The sequence below is a fragment of the Gymnoscopelus microlampas genome (genome assembly GCF_963454915.1).
Source record: "Gymnoscopelus microlampas genome assembly, chromosome: 5".
NCBI classification, from domain to species: domain Eukaryota; kingdom Metazoa; phylum Chordata; class Actinopteri; order Myctophiformes; family Myctophidae; genus Gymnoscopelus; species Gymnoscopelus microlampas.
Window position 1 is genome coordinate 35,486,886 of NC_139942.1, and position 18,656 is coordinate 35,505,541.

General features: G+C 40.7%; 1 protein-coding gene across 1 annotated transcript; it reads left to right on the forward strand.

Annotated features, from left to right (window-relative positions):
* Positions 1-12,953: 12,953 nt before the first annotated feature.
* Positions 12,954-18,380, forward strand: myl13 (myosin, light chain 13). Its single transcript, XM_084057053.1, has 6 exons — positions 12,954-13,106; positions 15,036-15,063; positions 16,444-16,593; positions 17,018-17,191; positions 17,902-18,012; positions 18,144-18,380. The coding sequence occupies exons 1-5, from the start codon at positions 13,005-13,007 to the stop codon at positions 18,006-18,008; spliced, it is 561 nt and encodes a 186-aa protein (XP_083913179.1). The 5' UTR covers positions 12,954-13,004; the 3' UTR covers positions 18,009-18,012; positions 18,144-18,380.
* Positions 18,381-18,656: the final 276 nt, after the last annotated feature.

Here is an 18,656-nt window from a genome sequence, read left to right on the forward strand (position 1 = left end):
TTAGTTCAAGTCATTGGAGACATACCTGAGAATTCCACAAATTTGGGATTGAATTTGATCAGGTCATGGGAAAACTTGAGCTTTAACAAATATTTGCATTCAGGTCCCAGTTGTTACTCTGGAACCAATGCATTGCACTTTGGCTCACTTGCTGGTGCTAATGGACACTGGTGGTGGCAAAAACGTATAACTGTTACTCACCCAAAATGGCTGATCTGATGTGTCACAATTTTCAGGTCCATCATTAATTGCTGCTGTGGCTTATTAAATACTTCTAACTTCTATACTTTGTTTGTGAGTGCAGGTGGTTCCTGTGTTGTACTTTCAGAAGCAAAGCCTGTTGTATGACAAAAATATGAATTAGGCTACACTCGCGCTGACTGAATAAACACCATTAAGCCCAGATTAAAACTCATATAATCGAATGTTTAAATGTTTAAAACATAGAGCCTTTCAAGGATGAGGTTGCACATAAAAAAATTGAAATAAAATACTGATAGAATAAATATGAACTAGAAAACGTGCTCCTTGGAGCACTGGTCTCCGCCAGGTCAGGTAGGTTAATGTGGGCCACTGGGCCAGCAATGTTCGGAATTCGCCAATCAGGCTGGAATGTGAAAAATCCGACGGATCCGTCTTGATCACTTGACTAAAGAGATAATATGTACTGATTTGCGTGATGTTTGGATAACATTTGTAGGAGTAACATAAAAAAACGGGCCACTCCTGCAAACTTTAGACAATATTAGCCAATCAGGATGGAATATGAAAAGTAAAACAGATCCACCATGATCACATGACTAGAGATCATGTTCACCGATTTGTGTGAAATTTGGATAAAATATGAAGGAGTAATATCCAAAAATGTGTTTTAAATAAGTCGGCCTCCTGGTGGTGCTATAAAAGGCAGATGTGAAAAATGCAGGGCAAAGGTTTTTCCTTGGCCTCTAGGGAGTGCACATACAAAGTTTTACACAGATCGGTGCATTACAGGTAAAAACACAACAGCCTGTTATAGCGCCACCATGAGGCTGATATCAAATTTGTAATTTCTTCCTCGGCCTAGTGAGAATGTGCGTGCAAGATTTCACAGAAATTGCATGCTGTGTTCATGATTTGAGGCATTTTGTTCAAAACGGAGCACTCCGGCAAACTTCGGAAGCCATTCTTAGCCAATAAGGATGGAATATGAAAAATCTGAAAGAACAGTTTTGTTTAATGACTATAGAGATACTATGTACCGATTTATGTGATGTTTGGATAAAATCTGTAGGAGTACTGTCAAAAAATGTGTTTTGCAAAAAGCGGCCTCCTGGTGGCGCTATAACAGGCCCATGTGAAAAATTTGGGGCAGAGGTTCTGAATTGGCATCCAAGGAGTGTGCACAGTTTCGTGGCGATCAAGCAAACAATGCCGGAGATTAGCTGTCCATAGACGTAGGGGGGCGACGGACACACACACATACACGGACGGACGGGCGGACGGACAGGGTGCAAAACATAAGTCTCGGCCATGCCTTTCAGGCCTAGCGGAGACAATAAATATTGAATATTCATCATATATATGAACACGTGGAGTAATAGTGAATGATCAGTTGATTTAAATGGATATGGATAGTTGTTTTTTTCAAAAACCTGTCAACACATTTTTTACTGTATGTTCCTTTTCATCCTTAGGACATAATTATTGTTCTCATGTGGCAAAAACACTGGGGCATGAGGGCACTAACTAACAACTGTGTGTGTGTGTGTGTGTGTGTGTGTGTGTGTGTGTGTGTGTGTGTGTGTGTGTGTGTGTGTGTGTGTGTGTGTGTGTGTGTGTGTGTGTGTGTGTGTGTGTGTGTGTGTGAGAAAGAGAATACATTAACATACTGGTACCTTGTGAACAGCAAAGCTGTAATGATGGCAGTATACAGTATTTTAACAAGGCAAGTTCCACAGACTTCTCACAAGCTTGCAAGTGAGAGGTAAATAAGGTAAAAACATTTTACTAGGTATCGGCACAGCAGTATCTTGAGGCTGTACAAGCTGTTTACCACTACTTAGACAACCCGATATCCCACAGAGACTGCTGCAAGACAACGATTAAAGTTTTACATATTGTGAAATGAAATTGAGAAGGGAATGTAGTGCAAGTAATACTAACTCTGTAACAGAGGGCACTTTATGCGTTAATGCTTGAGTATGATCCCACTCATACAAAGGAAAAAGCAAATGTGTTGAGGGAAATCTCCAACTACAATACAACAACAATAACCACACAAAAGTCTTTGTGTTTAAGTGTGTGTGCGCGCGTTACATATTCTCACTCTCAGGCCACTGACCTGTACGACTCAAAAGGGTCGCCCTCGTGTTATTTTACAATGCCCCCTGTAGTCCCCCCCCCACACTAAATTTGTAATAGGTTGACGTGTCCACCAAAAAACATTTATGACAAGACAGGCGTGCCGTCAGGACACTTCGCATTGCTCAGCATGGCCTCTCGCTCACCTAATGGCTCCCCCGGGGGTGCCTCACAGGGCTCAAGTCCGCTTCTGCCGACTCAGCGCAATTAGAGTTGCATATCGAGAATTGTAAATGATCACTTCCTCATCCACATGAGATGTGACGGGGTGTCCCGTTGTGTTAGATATCTGACTCCTGGTCAAATCTGTCCCAACTCATCACCTGTTTGACGGCAACGGGTGCGAGACTGCGTTGGGTTGTGCGTGAGCGTCCTTTAGTGGACCACTGATGTGATTTGTAACGGAGAAAATGTGATCAATTAAAAGATACCAAAGCACATGCAGGAACAAACAAACACATGCGGATGCAAATATGCACACATGGCGGTCAGGCATAAATGGAAGGATGTTATTGGAGCAAAGTAAATGTGGTACAGGGAAGCCAACTTTAAACGTTAAATAGTGCTTAAGGGTCCCCACGACTGAACCAAAAACAGTTTTTACATCAAATTGACCACATCAACTACTGTACATATCTGCCAAACAACACGGCAACACAGAGAGTACACTATAATGTAGCTTTATTGAAGAGAAGCTTGTAGCTAAAGGCAAACACCCCAGTCCATTTATGCATACTTAACAAGGCATCCCAACAGGGGTTCTCCTGGTCCTGTTTGGCTGGGAAGGGAAGCTTGAAAACTTGCCCAAATACTTCAATTAATACAGCAATGATAAAATCAACATGCTAGTTCTGGCAGCAGACTGTGTGTTGATCTCATGAATATTAACATGCTACAGTAGGTGTTGCAGTGACACCACACCTCCACCAAGAGGAAATGTTGAGCCATAGAGACTTTTGTCATTTTGTCATTAGGGTTCTACACACACAGATCACGATACTCTGCACACTCATTTTGAATTATGTTGAATTATGGATTCATTCAAATAACATGAAGTATAGAGCCACGACTATTTCAATTAAAAATACTTTATTATAATAAATCATTAAAAACATAGGTATCAAATAACATGCACTACATCATACACATCAAGGCAAAAAAGTCCAAATCATCAGCTGGATAGAATGAAATCATATTTTTGTCTCCGCCAGGCCGAAAGGCATGGCGAGAGTATGTTTTGTCCGTCCGTCCGTCCGTCCGTCCGTCCGTCCGTCCGTCCGTCCGTCCTTCTATCTGCGAGCAGCTAATCTCCGCCTCCACCCAGTCGCGGTGAAACTGCGCACACACACTCCTTGGATGCCACAGCAGAACCTCTGCCCCACATTTTTCAGATCAGCCTGTCATAGCGCCACCATGAGGCCGATTTTTTTGGATATTACTCCTACAGATTTTGTCCGAACAACCCGCAAATCGGTACACAGTATCTCTACAGTCATGTGATTAACACGGATCTGTCCGATTTCCCATATTCCATCCTGATTGGCTAAGATTGGCTTCCAAAGTTTGCAGGATTGGTTCGTTTTGAACAAAATGCCTCAAATCATGAACGCAGCATGTGATTTCCGTGAAATTTTCCACGTACAGTAGATTCCCACTTGGCCCAGGAAGAAATGGCACTTGAAAACTTCACATCAGCCTCATGGTGGCGCTATAACAGGCCGATTCACGTTTTTACCTATAACTGCACCGATCTTCCTGAAACTTTGCAAGCACACTCCCTAAAGCCCAAGGAAAAACCTTTGCCCTGCATTTTTCACATCTGCCTTTTAGAGCGCCACCAGGAGGCTGACTTTTGTAAAACAAATGTTTTGCTCTTACTCCTTCAGATTCTGTCCAAAAAACACGCAAATCGGTACACAGTATCTCTATAGTCATATGATCAAGATGGATGTGTCCGATATTTCATATTCCATCCTACTTGCCTAACATTGGCTTCCAAAGTTTGCAGGATAGGTCAGTTTTAAACAAAATTCCTCAAATCATGAACGCAATGTGCAATTTCTGTGAACTTTTGTACGCATATTCCCACTAGGCCGAGGAAGAAATGCCCCCCTTTTCACATTGGCCTGTTATAGCACCACCAGCAGGTCTAATTTAGCAAACCAAATTTTTGGAACAAAATGCGTCAAATAATGAATGCATTACATTACATTACATTACATTACATTACATTACATGCGACTTACAATAAGTGCATTCAACATAGGTAGGGAACGAAAACTACTAATCACCAGAAGTCTTAAGTGCATTTTCTGCAAAAATAAGCAACCAAGAGTATACCTAGCGCTAAGGTAAAAGTGCAATATATCAGCTACCTACTGTACTTTCTTAAACAGATGAGACAAAATAGCAAAATCAAGTGAGCAAGAGCTAAAACAAATAAGTGTATCGACTAAACAAGATCCAATAAAACAATACAACAATAAAACAAGCGTTCGTACAACTAGTTAACAACAAGTAGGCCAGGCAAAGAGAAAGGGTAGTGTTTCCTGAAGAGGTGGGTTTTCAGCCTGCGGCAAAAGATGGGCAGTCACTCTGCTGTCCTGACATCAGTGGGAAGTTCATTCCACCACTATGGGGCCAGAACAGAAAAAAGTCGTGACAGTCTGTGAAAGGCCTAAGAAGAAATGGCACCCTTTTCACATTGGCCTATTATAGCACCACCAGGAGGCCATAATAACCTACCTGACCTGGCAGAGACTTGTGCTCCGAGGAGCACTTTTTCAAGTTTGTGATTATGTTTGAGTGATATAGGTGATATGTCCTTTATGGTTCAACCTTACATAAATCTATAACAAATCCCATTTGGGTTTGTTTATTTACTCTGGAGTACCCAGATGAGGGATCTTAATAAGGATCAAAAGAGATAAAGTAATTAAACTATTGCCTCTCTCTTCAGTCTAAGTACACAAAAGTTTACAAAGTACATTGAATGAGACAAAAGTTTACTGTACCTCAAAGTAAACTTTTATGATGAACCTTTATCTTCCTTTCAAACGTGCTCACACTTCCTTTGTCACATTATGGATAAGCTCCTACTCCTTGCTCGAAAATGTATTTAAAGACAACCCTCCTACTGCTACACTTAAGATTTTTTTTTGCGTTCTCCCCCATGAGAGAATAAGTGCAGTACTGAAAGAAAGATATTTCCTTTCCTTTATCTCCAATTTTAGACTAGCTCCCCTCTGAGCTCACTCGGTTCCTTTTGAAAGGTGCCCTTTTGATTGGAAACCTTCTTTTAAGAAAAATTACTCTGAATATGGCTGAGGCAAGGCACATTGAAAATCATTACTCATTCAGTAACCGCTCAACACAGATTTCTTTGCTCATTCAGTAGCTTTATCTGAGCAAGATCTACTGTAATGTCGGCAGGTGATTTGTACCCTGTGTACATTTTTAAAACTATTGATGGTGATGACGGGTTGGTTTCTTTTCATAATTTTTATGTAATTATTTTCATTTAATAATTAATCATTTTTTCTCACTTTCTCCTGTTGTCACTTTTTTCTTTTCTTTTTTAAGTTAAGTTATATTTGTTATATAGGGGTGTATGTACAGTGTGTGTGTGTGTGTGTGTGTGTGTGTGTGTGTGTGTGTGTGTGTGTGTGTGTGTGTGTGTGTGTGTGTGTGTGTGTGTGTGTGTGTGTGTGTGTGTGTGTGTGTGTGTGTGTGTGTGTGCGTGCGTGCGTGCGTGGTTGGTTGTTGGTAGAGCAGCAGTTCAACCAAAATGTATTGAGAAATACTGAACATGGAAATGAACTCTAACTCTAACTCTAAAAGTATTCTAAAAAATCAAAATCAAAAGTTCATGTCCTTATGGTTCCTGAGAAAGGAGATGCACAAGTAAGACGCGCGAACGCTGGAAGCGAACGCAGCTTGACTGTTGCTGCTATATTTCAGCCATACTGTAGTAGTGCACTCTGGCGCACTCGGGCGGCTGCACACAGGTAGTGCAGCTGCTACATTTCAGTCACGGAGTTTCGAGTCACATGGGGGCGCGAGCCAATGAGAGCGTGAGTCACATGGGGGCGCGGCTGCACACATACTGCACACACACAGACAGAGTCACAAGCCGAGCCGAGTTACATAGTAGGCTCCACTTGGGCGGAGGCGCGCCTCCTTCCGCGTTCGCAATAAGATCTCCCATGTCTCCAGCAGTAGACCCTGTCCAAACTAGACATTATCCGCTAGATTCAGAGTTTGTTTCCTGTCATCTATTCTTGATAGGTCATTTTACTGTTTCTCCTTATCATTATCTGCCATTTCACCTGCCTTACACTGTGGCATTTTATCATTAAACAGTACATCCCATTGATAACCATATTGACTGGCTGTAACAAGCACCGAGCCCTGTAACCTTAACAACCACTTTATTGTCACATCACTGTTTTACAGGTGTAAAACAGTGGATGAAATGATTTTTTTGTACAAGCTCCCATCATTTGTAGCCCTGGCTTGGTAAGCCAGTCTGGTGTAGATTTGCGCTCCGTGGAGCACACTTTTCCAGTTGATACTGATGTCCTGTTAAATTACTTTTTCCTCTGTTCCTTTATCTAATTTAGTATTCTTTTAAATTTAGAGTAGCCAAATATTTTTCTACCCCCCTTTTTCTCCCAAATTTAGTCGTTATATGCAAATTGATTTCTCCCCACACACATTTCTGTGTTGTCACTGCTGTTGTATCCTACTGACTCACCTCCCAGTGAGGAGCCCCCACTGGGAGGACGTAGGGCCTTCGTCCCACTCCTCCCGTCCCAACACTCCCCACTGACAGGTGCCGCCCCAGCCCGTACGTGCAATGACAATATTTATAACCCCCCTGAACAACCGTGGTGGTGGGCAGGGACTTTACCACTGCGCCACCCGAACGCTTCTTTTCTCGATTCCATATTTTATAACTGCTAATCATTGGAGCTTGTAGAGAAAAAAGAGATTACCCACTTTTCTACACCTATAACCTATAAACTTGTGATGTGACAATACACTTGAAGTTGAAGTTATTAATAGATAACTGACAAGACCTGAAATGAACTACCAAGTCTTGGATAAATATAGACATTTATACTTTTAAATCCTGACTGCTCAACTGCAGTGGTACAGCTGCACTGAAGGTCGCATGTTGGCTAAATAACAATTGGCATTGTTATTGAGTTGGAGCTTTTCCAAGTACATTCCATGCCAACAACAGGCTACCACTAGAATAGAAAACTACACAGGTCTTGGATGCTTCAAGAGCTTGTCCCTGCAGCGTTGGTCATGACATTGTTGTTGTAGCCTGTCCATGGCAATCACCTGATGGACTCTCAGGGGGGGTTGGCTGTGTGCTATGCAAGGCTTGATCCATTTATACTCAGACTGACATAGACTGTTTCCATCTGTGTCTCTATGTAGGTTAGTCCCAGCCAGGAGTCTGACAAGTGCAGTCATGTGTTGTTTGAGAATAATGAGGAACAAACTGCAGTCTTTGCTTATTATTCTTGAGCGCACACTAATCTGATGATTAGTTTATGCAACAGTGTCCAATCCTATCTACAGAGGGCCAGACCAGAGAGGGCCCAGGCTTTCATCGCAGCTAACCAGTTGCAGAACAAGCCGAATTTATTAGGTGTGTGGTTGTGTTTCCTCACTGCAAAAGGCTTGGCCACACTGGATGTTTTCAGAACAAATTAGACATCTCTGTTCAGGCATCAGTAGAGCTACAAAATGAGTCTGACAGGAGTGATCCAGCGGTTTGCCATTGAGCAGATATGCCCTGTGATGTGACCAAGGTTTGTCGAAATGTCTGTTCTGTTTATCATCATCACACAACAGTCCACACAACCATCAATGGAAATCTATCACAGTCCTGAAGTGACCCTCTCCTTGTAAATTGCCACTGACAGATTATGCTAATAATGATCTGCCTTCTTGGCACAAGGCCTACACTGTAAGGTCCTGAATGTAAATTTAACTCTGAGAGTGTGAAAGCGGAACCTTATGGGTCCAGAGTTGACTCAGGATCTTTCAGTGCGTGCAGACACTTTGCCAGCAGTTTCAATAGCTGTTTATTTGACATGCTGTCCAGGTAGATTGGGTTTGAACCCATCAAAAGCTAAAATGTCCCTGTTCGGCTTCACAATTCACAAAGAAGTGTTGTTAACTTTGCTAAATTATCCTTTTAGGGAAAAGGAAATATCTCAACTCATTCAGTATTCATATTCACTTACAAGTCTTCCTCCTGTTTGTTACGAGCGGAAATCTCTTGACTCATTCAGAATTTACTATCCAAATGCTGGGGCTTTAACGGTTTACAGACAATCTGGACGGAAGCCATCGGAAGTAGAAGAGTGCACTTGGGGCACAGACCCAAGGGACAATGTGAGAGACTCATTTGGGTTTGATCTGGGTTGAACATAGAAATGACATGCTTATTTTTACACACGCATAGGACTACTTAAAGTACATGATGCATGTTAGTGTATACCGTAATGTGTCATGACAATGGATTCGTCAGAGTTTGTCGTTTGCTACAATCTTGAGTTGCTTGGCTGTCAGATTCCTCACATGACGTGAGCCCAATCCCCCGCAGTATATATGAACTACTAGAACAAAGCAGCTGTTGGTTACATGCAGTGGTGGAAAAAGTACTCCAATGTTTTACTTAAGTAAAAGTATCAATACTGCAATGTAGAAGTACTCTGTTACAAGTAAAAGTCCGGAATTAAAAATGTACTTGAGTAAAAGTACCAAAAGTAAAAGTTCTAAAATAGCCTAGGTATAAAATAGGGCTAAAGTGGTTAATGTATTTTTTATAATGTAATAATTTATATCGGAAAAGTAACTAGTAACTAAAGTTTTCAAATAATTGTAGTGGAGTAAAAGTACAATATTTGCCTCTGAGATGTAGTGGAGTAGAAGTAAAAGTACTGATAATTGGAAATACTACAGTAAAGTAAAAGTACCTCAAAATAAGTATAGTACTTGAGTAAATGTAGTTATTACTTTACACCACTGGTTACATGACCTATCTGGCATCAAAGAGAGGAATCTGGCGACAAAGAGAGGAAATGAGAACCCCCCCCCCCCCCCCAGCCCCGTCCATAGAAAGTAATAATGATAAAACATCTCATTTTGTACAACCCCATTCATTCAGTAATAGCATATAAATAAATTATATTGGTACCAAAATTGTCAGCAATGTTTTTGAAGGCTATATTCAAGTTCTTTGTCATATCTGCCCTGTGCAATATTTGTTTACAAAGTCTAAAAGGCAAACAGAAATGCCATGTTTTATTACATACCAATGTTCAATGCCATAAAACACAATTAAATCATTAATCGCAATTATTTGTATGACATTAATCATCGAGAAAAGCCTATACACCAAATCTCTTGCCCGAAAATAGCCAATCTTGAAGCTCACAGATGCACCACAACGTGAGCTTGCAGATCTGCTCTTTTTGCAGAGTGTTTGCCCCAGAATAGAGACGCCAGGTTTCATGTGGTTAACCGAGACAGCAATCACTCCAGCTAATCCACTCAAGTTATAGACACAGTACCCTTGTATTGGATCAAGCAAGCTATTTTTCATTCTAGCGGGCCTATATGCAGTGACCTTAACGGCCCGGTGCAGAATCAATTATGATGCTTTTAGCCTGGTTGTTCATGAAAAGACTAGTCTGTCTGTCTGTCTCTTCCAGAGACAAATCTCCCCGTAATCGAATTGTCATAAAGGTTTTTTACTACGATCCCAGGAAGCTCCAACAATATTCGACTTGAAACGAAAAAAATTATATCCGAGTACAAAAGTGTCACACAAAAATAGCAAAGATGGCTGATCTACAAACTCACAATGCGACGTGTTGTGAGCTTGTAGATCAGCTATTAAATAAATACATTTACATTTTGCCAACACTTTTATTAAAATCAATTATCCATTATTTTTTATAATCGATTAAATTGATTAGTTCGATTAACTGTAACACCCTTAATAAATATAAAAAAACAAATCTTTCCAAAAGCTTGATCAGAATATTCAAGAGTGCATGATCAGACTAGCACCTTCTGGAGTGGCTCATTCACAATGCATGGGAGGATAATGGGGATTAGTTGATGTTGATGTTATCATTAATGTTTTTGATTAAAGCTGAAAGTTAAAGTAAGCTTTTACAAATACATTACAGCTTGTAACCCCAAATGCTCAACTGATTGTAGAGTAGAGTATGTTGTGCAATACAATACAACTAGCACATCTGCAGTGGTTAGAATCTAACCACTGCAGATGCACCGTTGGATGCATAGGCGCCGATCCTGAGGGTGCACCCACTGGAGATAGCGAGCACCCACTGGGAATGCGCCGGTCGGACGGTTAAAATGCTTTGTAACGTGCGCACTGCGCAGGATGCTTTGAAATCTTATATCACACATAATTCTGAAGGGATGTCTGTCATTCAAACTCTCTCTGTAATCTTCAAAGTCTGATTATTAATTCCTTGTGCCAATTGTTATCATCCGCCAATAATCAAATTGCACAACTTGAAATGTAGCCTATATTTTCTTCTCTCGCTTTCTGTTTCTCTTTCTCGCTCTCCGGCCTTCTCTCTCTGTCTCTCAAAGCCGTAGAGAGAGAGAAAGTTATTGCCAGTCTGAAAAGGTCTGTCACACAGTAAAGCCTCTTCATTAAGGGGTTAAAACCTGGTACGTGCGTTGTGCAGCGGTTTGTGGTACTGGGTGCACAGATAGGCTAAGTGAATATTTTTGTACCAGTGTTAGGGTACATCTTTGTACCAGAGGAACGTGTTTTCATATCACTTTCATATATCTCAAAAGTTGTGCTACAACTGGTTCCTGAAATGGGTGACTCCTTGACTCGAATGACTCCTTTTGTCGCTGCGGGGCTTGAGCACCCACCAGCTAAATCATAAATCAGGCCCCTGGTTAGATGTGGTCTCCCTACTCTTTCATTGAGAAATGTAGACCCTGTTGTTCAGTAGGACACCTACTGGTTGACAACGTCAATACATTTATTTGAAGAAAAAGGCACACTGGATTGGACAGTACATGCAAGAATGTCCAAACTGTAATAAAGATTGAAGTTTGGACAGTCTTGCAATTACCTCTCTCCATCGGGAAAGGGAGACAACAGACATAAAAAATACAGATTGTAGCTTTAAGACCAAAAGAAAGAGTTTCATCCAGTGACACAGGAGGAGATATACAGTTTCTATTGTAGTTTTGAAAAAGTCCTTTTCAACAAAACAGTAGATACATGTACAGTAAAAAATATAATAGGTCTTATGTTCCAAAACCACACAAGATTAACACTAAATTAAGCCTGATTGGTGAATGTCTACTTTAATACAAATCTCTCCAGATCAGAACAACCGTTCATAAATCTTTCTATAAATTGCTGATACCTTCGCTTGTCTGTTTCAGGTGCTGTACACTAAGTTCTTACTCCTGTGAACATATTATGATCATGCAGTAGCATGCAGAAGCTCTAACGTAAATGGTAAATGGTGCATTTATATAGCGCTTTTATCCAAAGCACTTTACATAGATTGTGCATGACATTCACCCATTCACGCACCGATGGCGGAGGAAACCATGCAAGGCACCAACCTGCTCATCGGGAGCAATTAGGGTTTCAGAGTCTTGCTCAAGGACACTTCCGCACACTCTGAGGGACGCGAACTCTGGGATCGAACTGGGAACCTCGTGGTTCCTATCCGTCCGCTCTACTGGCCACTCTACCCCTGAGCCACTGCCGTGACCTGTGCCACTTATTCCAAGGACGTCAACATTAAATGTAAACACATTGTGAGTACCGGTATGTCCTTGGCTTTGTACATCGCACGGTCTGGGGCAGCATTGAGGGGGGGTTTAAGGTGGCTTTTCTAAATTATTTAACCAATGTAAAGCATCTTGTGACTAAATAATAATTGGATCCAATGGAATACAGTTTCCTTTTTTCCCAAAGTACTGTTACAACTGTGTTTCATACATACAAAGTTTACACCCGACGGCTGCAATATGAGTAAAGAATAACATTGCCTCATTTTACGTTGATGTAATTATGCATCTCAATGGCAGGTAGTTGCCGGAAGTTATCAAACTAATTAACTCATTTTGCAATCACATCTCTCTTCATTACCCTCTTCTCTAATAAACCACCATTTGCATAATTAACCACTTAAATAAATATTGTGAGCTTGTCAATCGGCTTTTTTCAGCGAAAGCTTTCCCCACAATAACATAAAAACTGAAAGTACACTAGTATTGAACCCTGAGGGACTCCGGTTACCCATATGGAGTTTAAGTGGTTAAACACAGGTATGAAAAGAGTCAAGGCAGGCCACACACAGTCTTGATGTAGAGTACAGTGCACACAGCTTCCAGACAAAGGAAGCCTTCCTTTGTCTTAAATAGAAGCACAAAGGCATGGCCTTTTATAGCACTCGTCCTATTGTTGGCAAGCATGGTGGGTGATGGATGGGGGTGGGGATGGCACCCGTGGGCAATGCATAAAGGGCCCTGGCATCAAAGGGCCACCTCCACCGTAGAGTGTGCCATACCCCTCTGCAGTGTCACTAACCCTCTGTATCTCCTGAAAACTACTTGCAATGGCTCCTAAGAAGAAGGAAGAGCCAGCACCAAAAGCACCGCCCAAAGCCCCAGAGCCCGAGCGCCCCAAGACCCCAGACTTTGACCCCGCTACAGTGACGGTAAATGATTGTTTCTATATGGAAGCGTTTTGATCGGTTTGGGTTCATTTACAAATGTACGGTATGAGATGTTCTGTACACAGTGAAGGAAAAACTTGAATCAATGTGTTTATTATTCATTATAATAATCATTAGTAGTAGTAGTAGTAGTAGTAGTAGTGGTAGTATCATTATTATAATCATCATTTTAATGTCTAGTGTTTATACAGTAGATGCTATGATGTCAACATTTATTTTTATTTTGTTTGATTTTTGTCTGCAAAACCATTAGGCTGGTATTCTCGTATGGGTTTCAAGAGCATCAGAGACCCCATGTGTCATGAGCAGGGCGGTGCATGCAAATATGAATGTTCAAGAGAAAATGGCTTTGATATTGCTGGGAACTTGCATGTAAAATACATATGACTGTGTAAAATGTTTAAAACATTTATTACATAGTCCACATTTTTATATCTTTAGTGGCCTCAAGCATGTATCACAAATTATGAAGTGCCTTCGCTGCAACTTGGCATCATTGTCAGGCTCGAGTTGGAAATGTACCAGTTGATACAGGACATCATTGGAAAGTTTGTCTTATGCTGAGTTGGCCCCTTCTCAAAGGGTAAATGTTTTCCTGGTTGAGGGAGCAGCCATGTTACAATGGAGTGAGGTTAAAGCCACACAAAATGAATAGCAGACCACCCACACCACTACTTTGAGGGCAGGGGTGGGGGTGGAAAAACCAGAAGGAAGCAAAATATATATAATTATGAGTTACACTATCCAACTTTAAACATGCTTGGGTAGGCTTTTTGATAATATTGTTACAGTTTCATGACAGGGCTGGGTCTGTAGATATGCAGAGACAGTAACTCTGTCTGAACTGAATCCAACACAAACATACTGAATATAACCTTTTTTAATGCAAAACAGTGGATTGTTGTTGTTGCATTTCCAAACAAAAATACAGTGTAGTTACTTTTGTGCTGTTTGTTTCAAACAAACATATGGTGGTGAACAAAAGAACCCCCAGGTTTACTTGAGAGCTATTTTTAGTCCAGTTGGTATTTGATTATGATACATGTGATATGATACAGGTCATCTAAGAATATAAATTGTTTTCCCCAACAGTATCCCTTCGTAAGACTTTGGAGCATGGTTTGCTCATCTTCATAAGTTTAAAGTCAAAAGTTAAAATTGTTTACTTAATGTTTTGTGTCACTTTATTTCAAATCACTTTATCATTTTGGAGCATGACTTGAAACAATCTACTTTTTAAGTTTTTATAATTCATTTTCCGCTGAAATACCACTTTAATTTTGTGCATGTAAAGTGCCCTCAAGTAGCATCATAGGCTGTCCAAATCCATCTTTAAGTCTTGTCTTGGTGTCTGAAGTGTAGCCTTAACAATTGCAGGCAAAGCCCCTCTCCTTTTATGTGACCAAATGAAAGTGTGTGTGTCAAATGAGGTTGGCCCTTAATGTATATTATGCTGGGCCTGAAAGCATGTGCAAGCAGATGGTGTTGGTCTCAAGGCCAAGGTTAAACAAAGCAAACTAAGATTGGAACGGATGCCGTGAATAAGCAGAGTGTAACAGGAGCTGTGGAATCTTCAAGAGCATTAGGACGTGGACGGGAGGTGTTGAAAGGGTCCCTGTAGTGAGGTTACGGCAGTCTTGCAGACCTCATCATAGTGGAATGGCGGCATGTGTTCGGGTCAAAGTTCCGCTAAGCGAATCATACAGAACTCTAACTCGTTCGCTGTAAATTGCTCCGGGTTAAGCATTGACTAAATGCTTCAAATCCGAGGTCAGGGGGCACACTTAACAGTTTGTCACCTGCTTTTCAAAAGTTTTCACTGTGAACAATCCTGTCAAATGACTTAATGTCTGATCTTTTGGACAGCCCTCACAGAAAATCAAATAATTTACATCACTTTGTTTTTTTCAGCTGGAGTTTACCCCTGAACAGATTGAGGGTAAGATTGACATTGTTATCACAGTTGTCACTTGTGTTGCATGGACTACAAGCCATTTATACTGTAGATGCAATGGCTGTTTTTTTGTGCTGTTTTAGTACCAGTACATTTGTGTCAAATAGAGAAATATACATCACCTCAGCTGATGATTATAGTAGTTTAGGGATGAGCTATATTCACATTAACACAAAAACAGCAATAAAAAAACTTCATCCCATTTATCTAAAACCATCCGTACTGTACTTTGATTGTTGCTTTATTATTTAGCGTAGAAACCTTTTGCTGAGATATGACTCACTGTTACTAGAAATCCTCAGGAGCAGCCATCAGCTGGGTTAAAGGAGTAGTTCACCAAAAACAGGACTTATTTTCTATCAATTACACACCCCATGAAGCCTTGAATTCATGGAGATATTTTAGTTTTTGTCGCATTCCTCGAGCCAATAATTTGATGACCGGGTCATCGGTCAGTAGGAGACTCTTTGAGACTCTTTGACTCGACCAGTCATCAAACTATTAGCTTAGGAATGTGCCAAAAACAAAAAAAATCTCCATGAGTTCAAGGCTTCATGGGGGTGTGTAATTGATAGAAAACAAGTACATTTTTTGGGTGAACTACTCCTTTAAGCTGAAAACAATTTTCCCTGTGGGATCAATAAGGTCTAATTATTCAATCTTCAGGAGCTCTCCTCAAAGTGAGATGCTCTGCATGCAGAGAAGGGTTATACAGTAGGTAGGTTGTTTGAGGCAACCCCAGCTTCCGTGAGAACCGAGTCAAGTAGTATCAATTCTTTATGGGTATCTCACAATGGGAAGTAACGCTCTGGCAATCATGTCCACGATTGGTCACGCCACTCACGCCAGAAGGAAGCTTCTGCCACATTACACCTATCAAGAACTAGGTAAACTGTACACTGAGAACAGGGTGCACAGATGAAGTACATGCTAGTTTACAGTGGTGGAAAAAGTACTCACATTTTAGTGTATCATACTGCAATATAGAAATACTCTGTTACAAGTAAAAGTCGGAAATTCTAAATTTACTTGAGTTAAAGTACAAAGGTATTGGTATCAATATGTACTTAAAGTACCAAAAGCTGAAATTACTCATTATGCAGAATGTCCCATTTCACAAGTTCTTAGATCTTATCAAAATATACAAAGTAACTGGTAACTAAAGTTTTCAAATAATTGCAGTGGAGTAAAAAATACAATATTTGTCTCTGAGGTGTAGTGGAGTAGAAGTAAAAGTACTGACAATTGGAAATACTCCAGTAAAGTAAAAAATACACACAAATTGTACATAAGTACAGTACTTGAGTAAATGTACTTAGTTTCTTTAGACCACTGCTAGTTTATCGTGATGATGTCTCTCCACAGACTTCAAAGATGCCTTCCAGCTGTTCGACAGGACACCACTCAATGAGATGAAGATCACCTATGGGCAGTGCGGGGATCTGATCAGGGCACTGGGACAGAATCCCACCAATGCAGAGATCACCTATGTTCTTGGAAAGCCCAAACCTGATGGTTGGTAACATGAAGAGTCCACCCCATAGCGTTGCATGAGTAATAACGGCATGGCTTCTATGCACATACTACTGCACATATAAACAGCGCTGCTACCATTAAACGCATTTTAAATCTGAGGCTTTTTTGGTATACTATTTAAATAGTTTTGAGAACAAATGCTGCTCTATTGTCCTGAAGTGACTGCAAAAGATTGCTGCTATTTGTCTCAAAAAGCACTATACCCTACATATAACATGTACTGTATATAACAACTCAATGTGACATAGCTCTGTTTACACAATGCTGTACCCCCTCCAACTGTACCCATTTTCAACTGTTTTTATTATATTTTGACACTTGCTTTGGCAATGTAAACGTGTGTTTTCTCATGCCAATAAAGCTCCTTTGAATTGAATTGCAATCCATTGTAATGTCTGTCTAGACATGACGAACAAGATGCTCGACTTTGACCAGTTCCTGCCCATCCTCGGCCATATCTGCAAGGCCAAGGACCGTGGGACATTTGAGGACTTTGTTGAAGGTCTGAGGGTGTTTGACAAGCAGGGAGACGGCACAGTCATGGGTGCTGAGCTCAGGCACGTTCTGGCAACACTGGGTAAGTCGAAGAGCTCACCCCGTAAGCCCCGATTCATACTTAGTCACATGACAGTGTCACGTGTCAAAAATAGCTGAGTCTCAAGCCACACCGTTGCGACGTGTTGTGAGCTTGTAGGTCTGATATATTTCTGCTGTGCGACACAATCGTGCGACGAAGCATGGCAACACAATTCCAATAGAGATACTGTACTGTCACTGCACTACACTTGGAGAGAGGCCTGGTCCTTAACCTCATTCAATCCAGGAACACATACAGTATGTTTCATTTTAGATGTCTTTGGCTATTCAAAAATAGCAGATCTACAAGCTCATAGCACGGCTCCGAGTGCAGCGCTACAAGCTTATAGATCTGCTATTTTTTCTTTGCTTCTGGGGATTCTACAAATGTCTTCTAAACATTTTGTTTTACTTATGTTGCTATATCAGTGGTTCTCAAAATTTGTCATGTCAAGGACCCCCAAAATGACCCCTTCCATCTCAAAATAATTTGTTCCAGGGACCCCCAGAAGCAAATATTTGAGTTAAAAATGTGTATTCAAAGATTTGCACAAATGTTCATGATTTTTCAAAAATAGCAGATCTACAAGCTCATGAGCTTGTATATCTGCTATTTTTGAATAGCCAAAGAAATCTAAAGTGACACAGATGCATTCCCGTATTGAATGGGTCAAAGCTGAATTGGTTTTGAGCATGCCTTGTGGGCCGCAGGTGAGAAGATGAAGGAGGACGAGGTCGAGCAGCTCATGAAAGACCAGGAGGATGCCAACGGATGCATAAACTACGAGGCTTTTGTAAAGCACATCATGGCAAATTAAACTGGTACAGTATATAGTATATTAGTATATATATATATATACATACGTGTGTCTCTTGTGCTGCTTATTGTATGCCTATTGCATTATAAAGTCAGTATGAAATGGGTCTAATGACTGTTGTTTCTCTTTCACTAGGACACTAAAACACTGAATTGTTGACCTCAGAAGATGTTTGGATTTTGTGCTACATCCAGCCTGTATATTTCCCCTTTCCACGTGTCCCTGATGGATCAATATTTCAACAAGTTGCAAGCACATTTCAACTATTCATTGTTTTCTTTTTTTCTATCATCCCTTTATTGACTCTGTGCATTTCACATCACAGACTTGATATTGTAGATCAAAAATGTGAAATAAACTGATTCATTGTCATGATGTGTTTTGGGGGTACGTTTTTTTTGACCGGAAAGCAAAAGGTATAGATAACATCAAACATATGTCATGTCCTTGGATGTTCTCAAAGGCGCTATAAAAATCTAAGTTATTAATATCATTATTATACTGTATTTCAGAGCCTACACATGTTGAGAGTGGATTTGTATATCTGCAGTATATAATCCTGCAGATGGCATTGCAGTTTAGAAAACTGCAACCAGAGCCACTGGCTCAACTGATCATAGCTGTGTGCAGTGATGGAAAAAGTACTAA

Excerpts from the sequence above, each read along its gene's own strand:
- myl13 (XM_084057053.1), top strand. The coding sequence starts at position 13,005 with ATGGCTCCTAAGAAGAAGGAAGAGCCAGCACCAAAAGCACCGCCCAAA. Across the intron at positions 16,594-17,017 it reads TGGAAAGCCCAAACCTGATG|ACATGACGAACAAGATGCTC; the intron begins GTTGGTAACATG and ends ATGTCTGTCTAG. Across the intron at positions 17,192-17,901 it reads GCACGTTCTGGCAACACTGG|GTGAGAAGATGAAGGAGGAC; the intron begins GTAAGTCGAAGA and ends TGTGGGCCGCAG.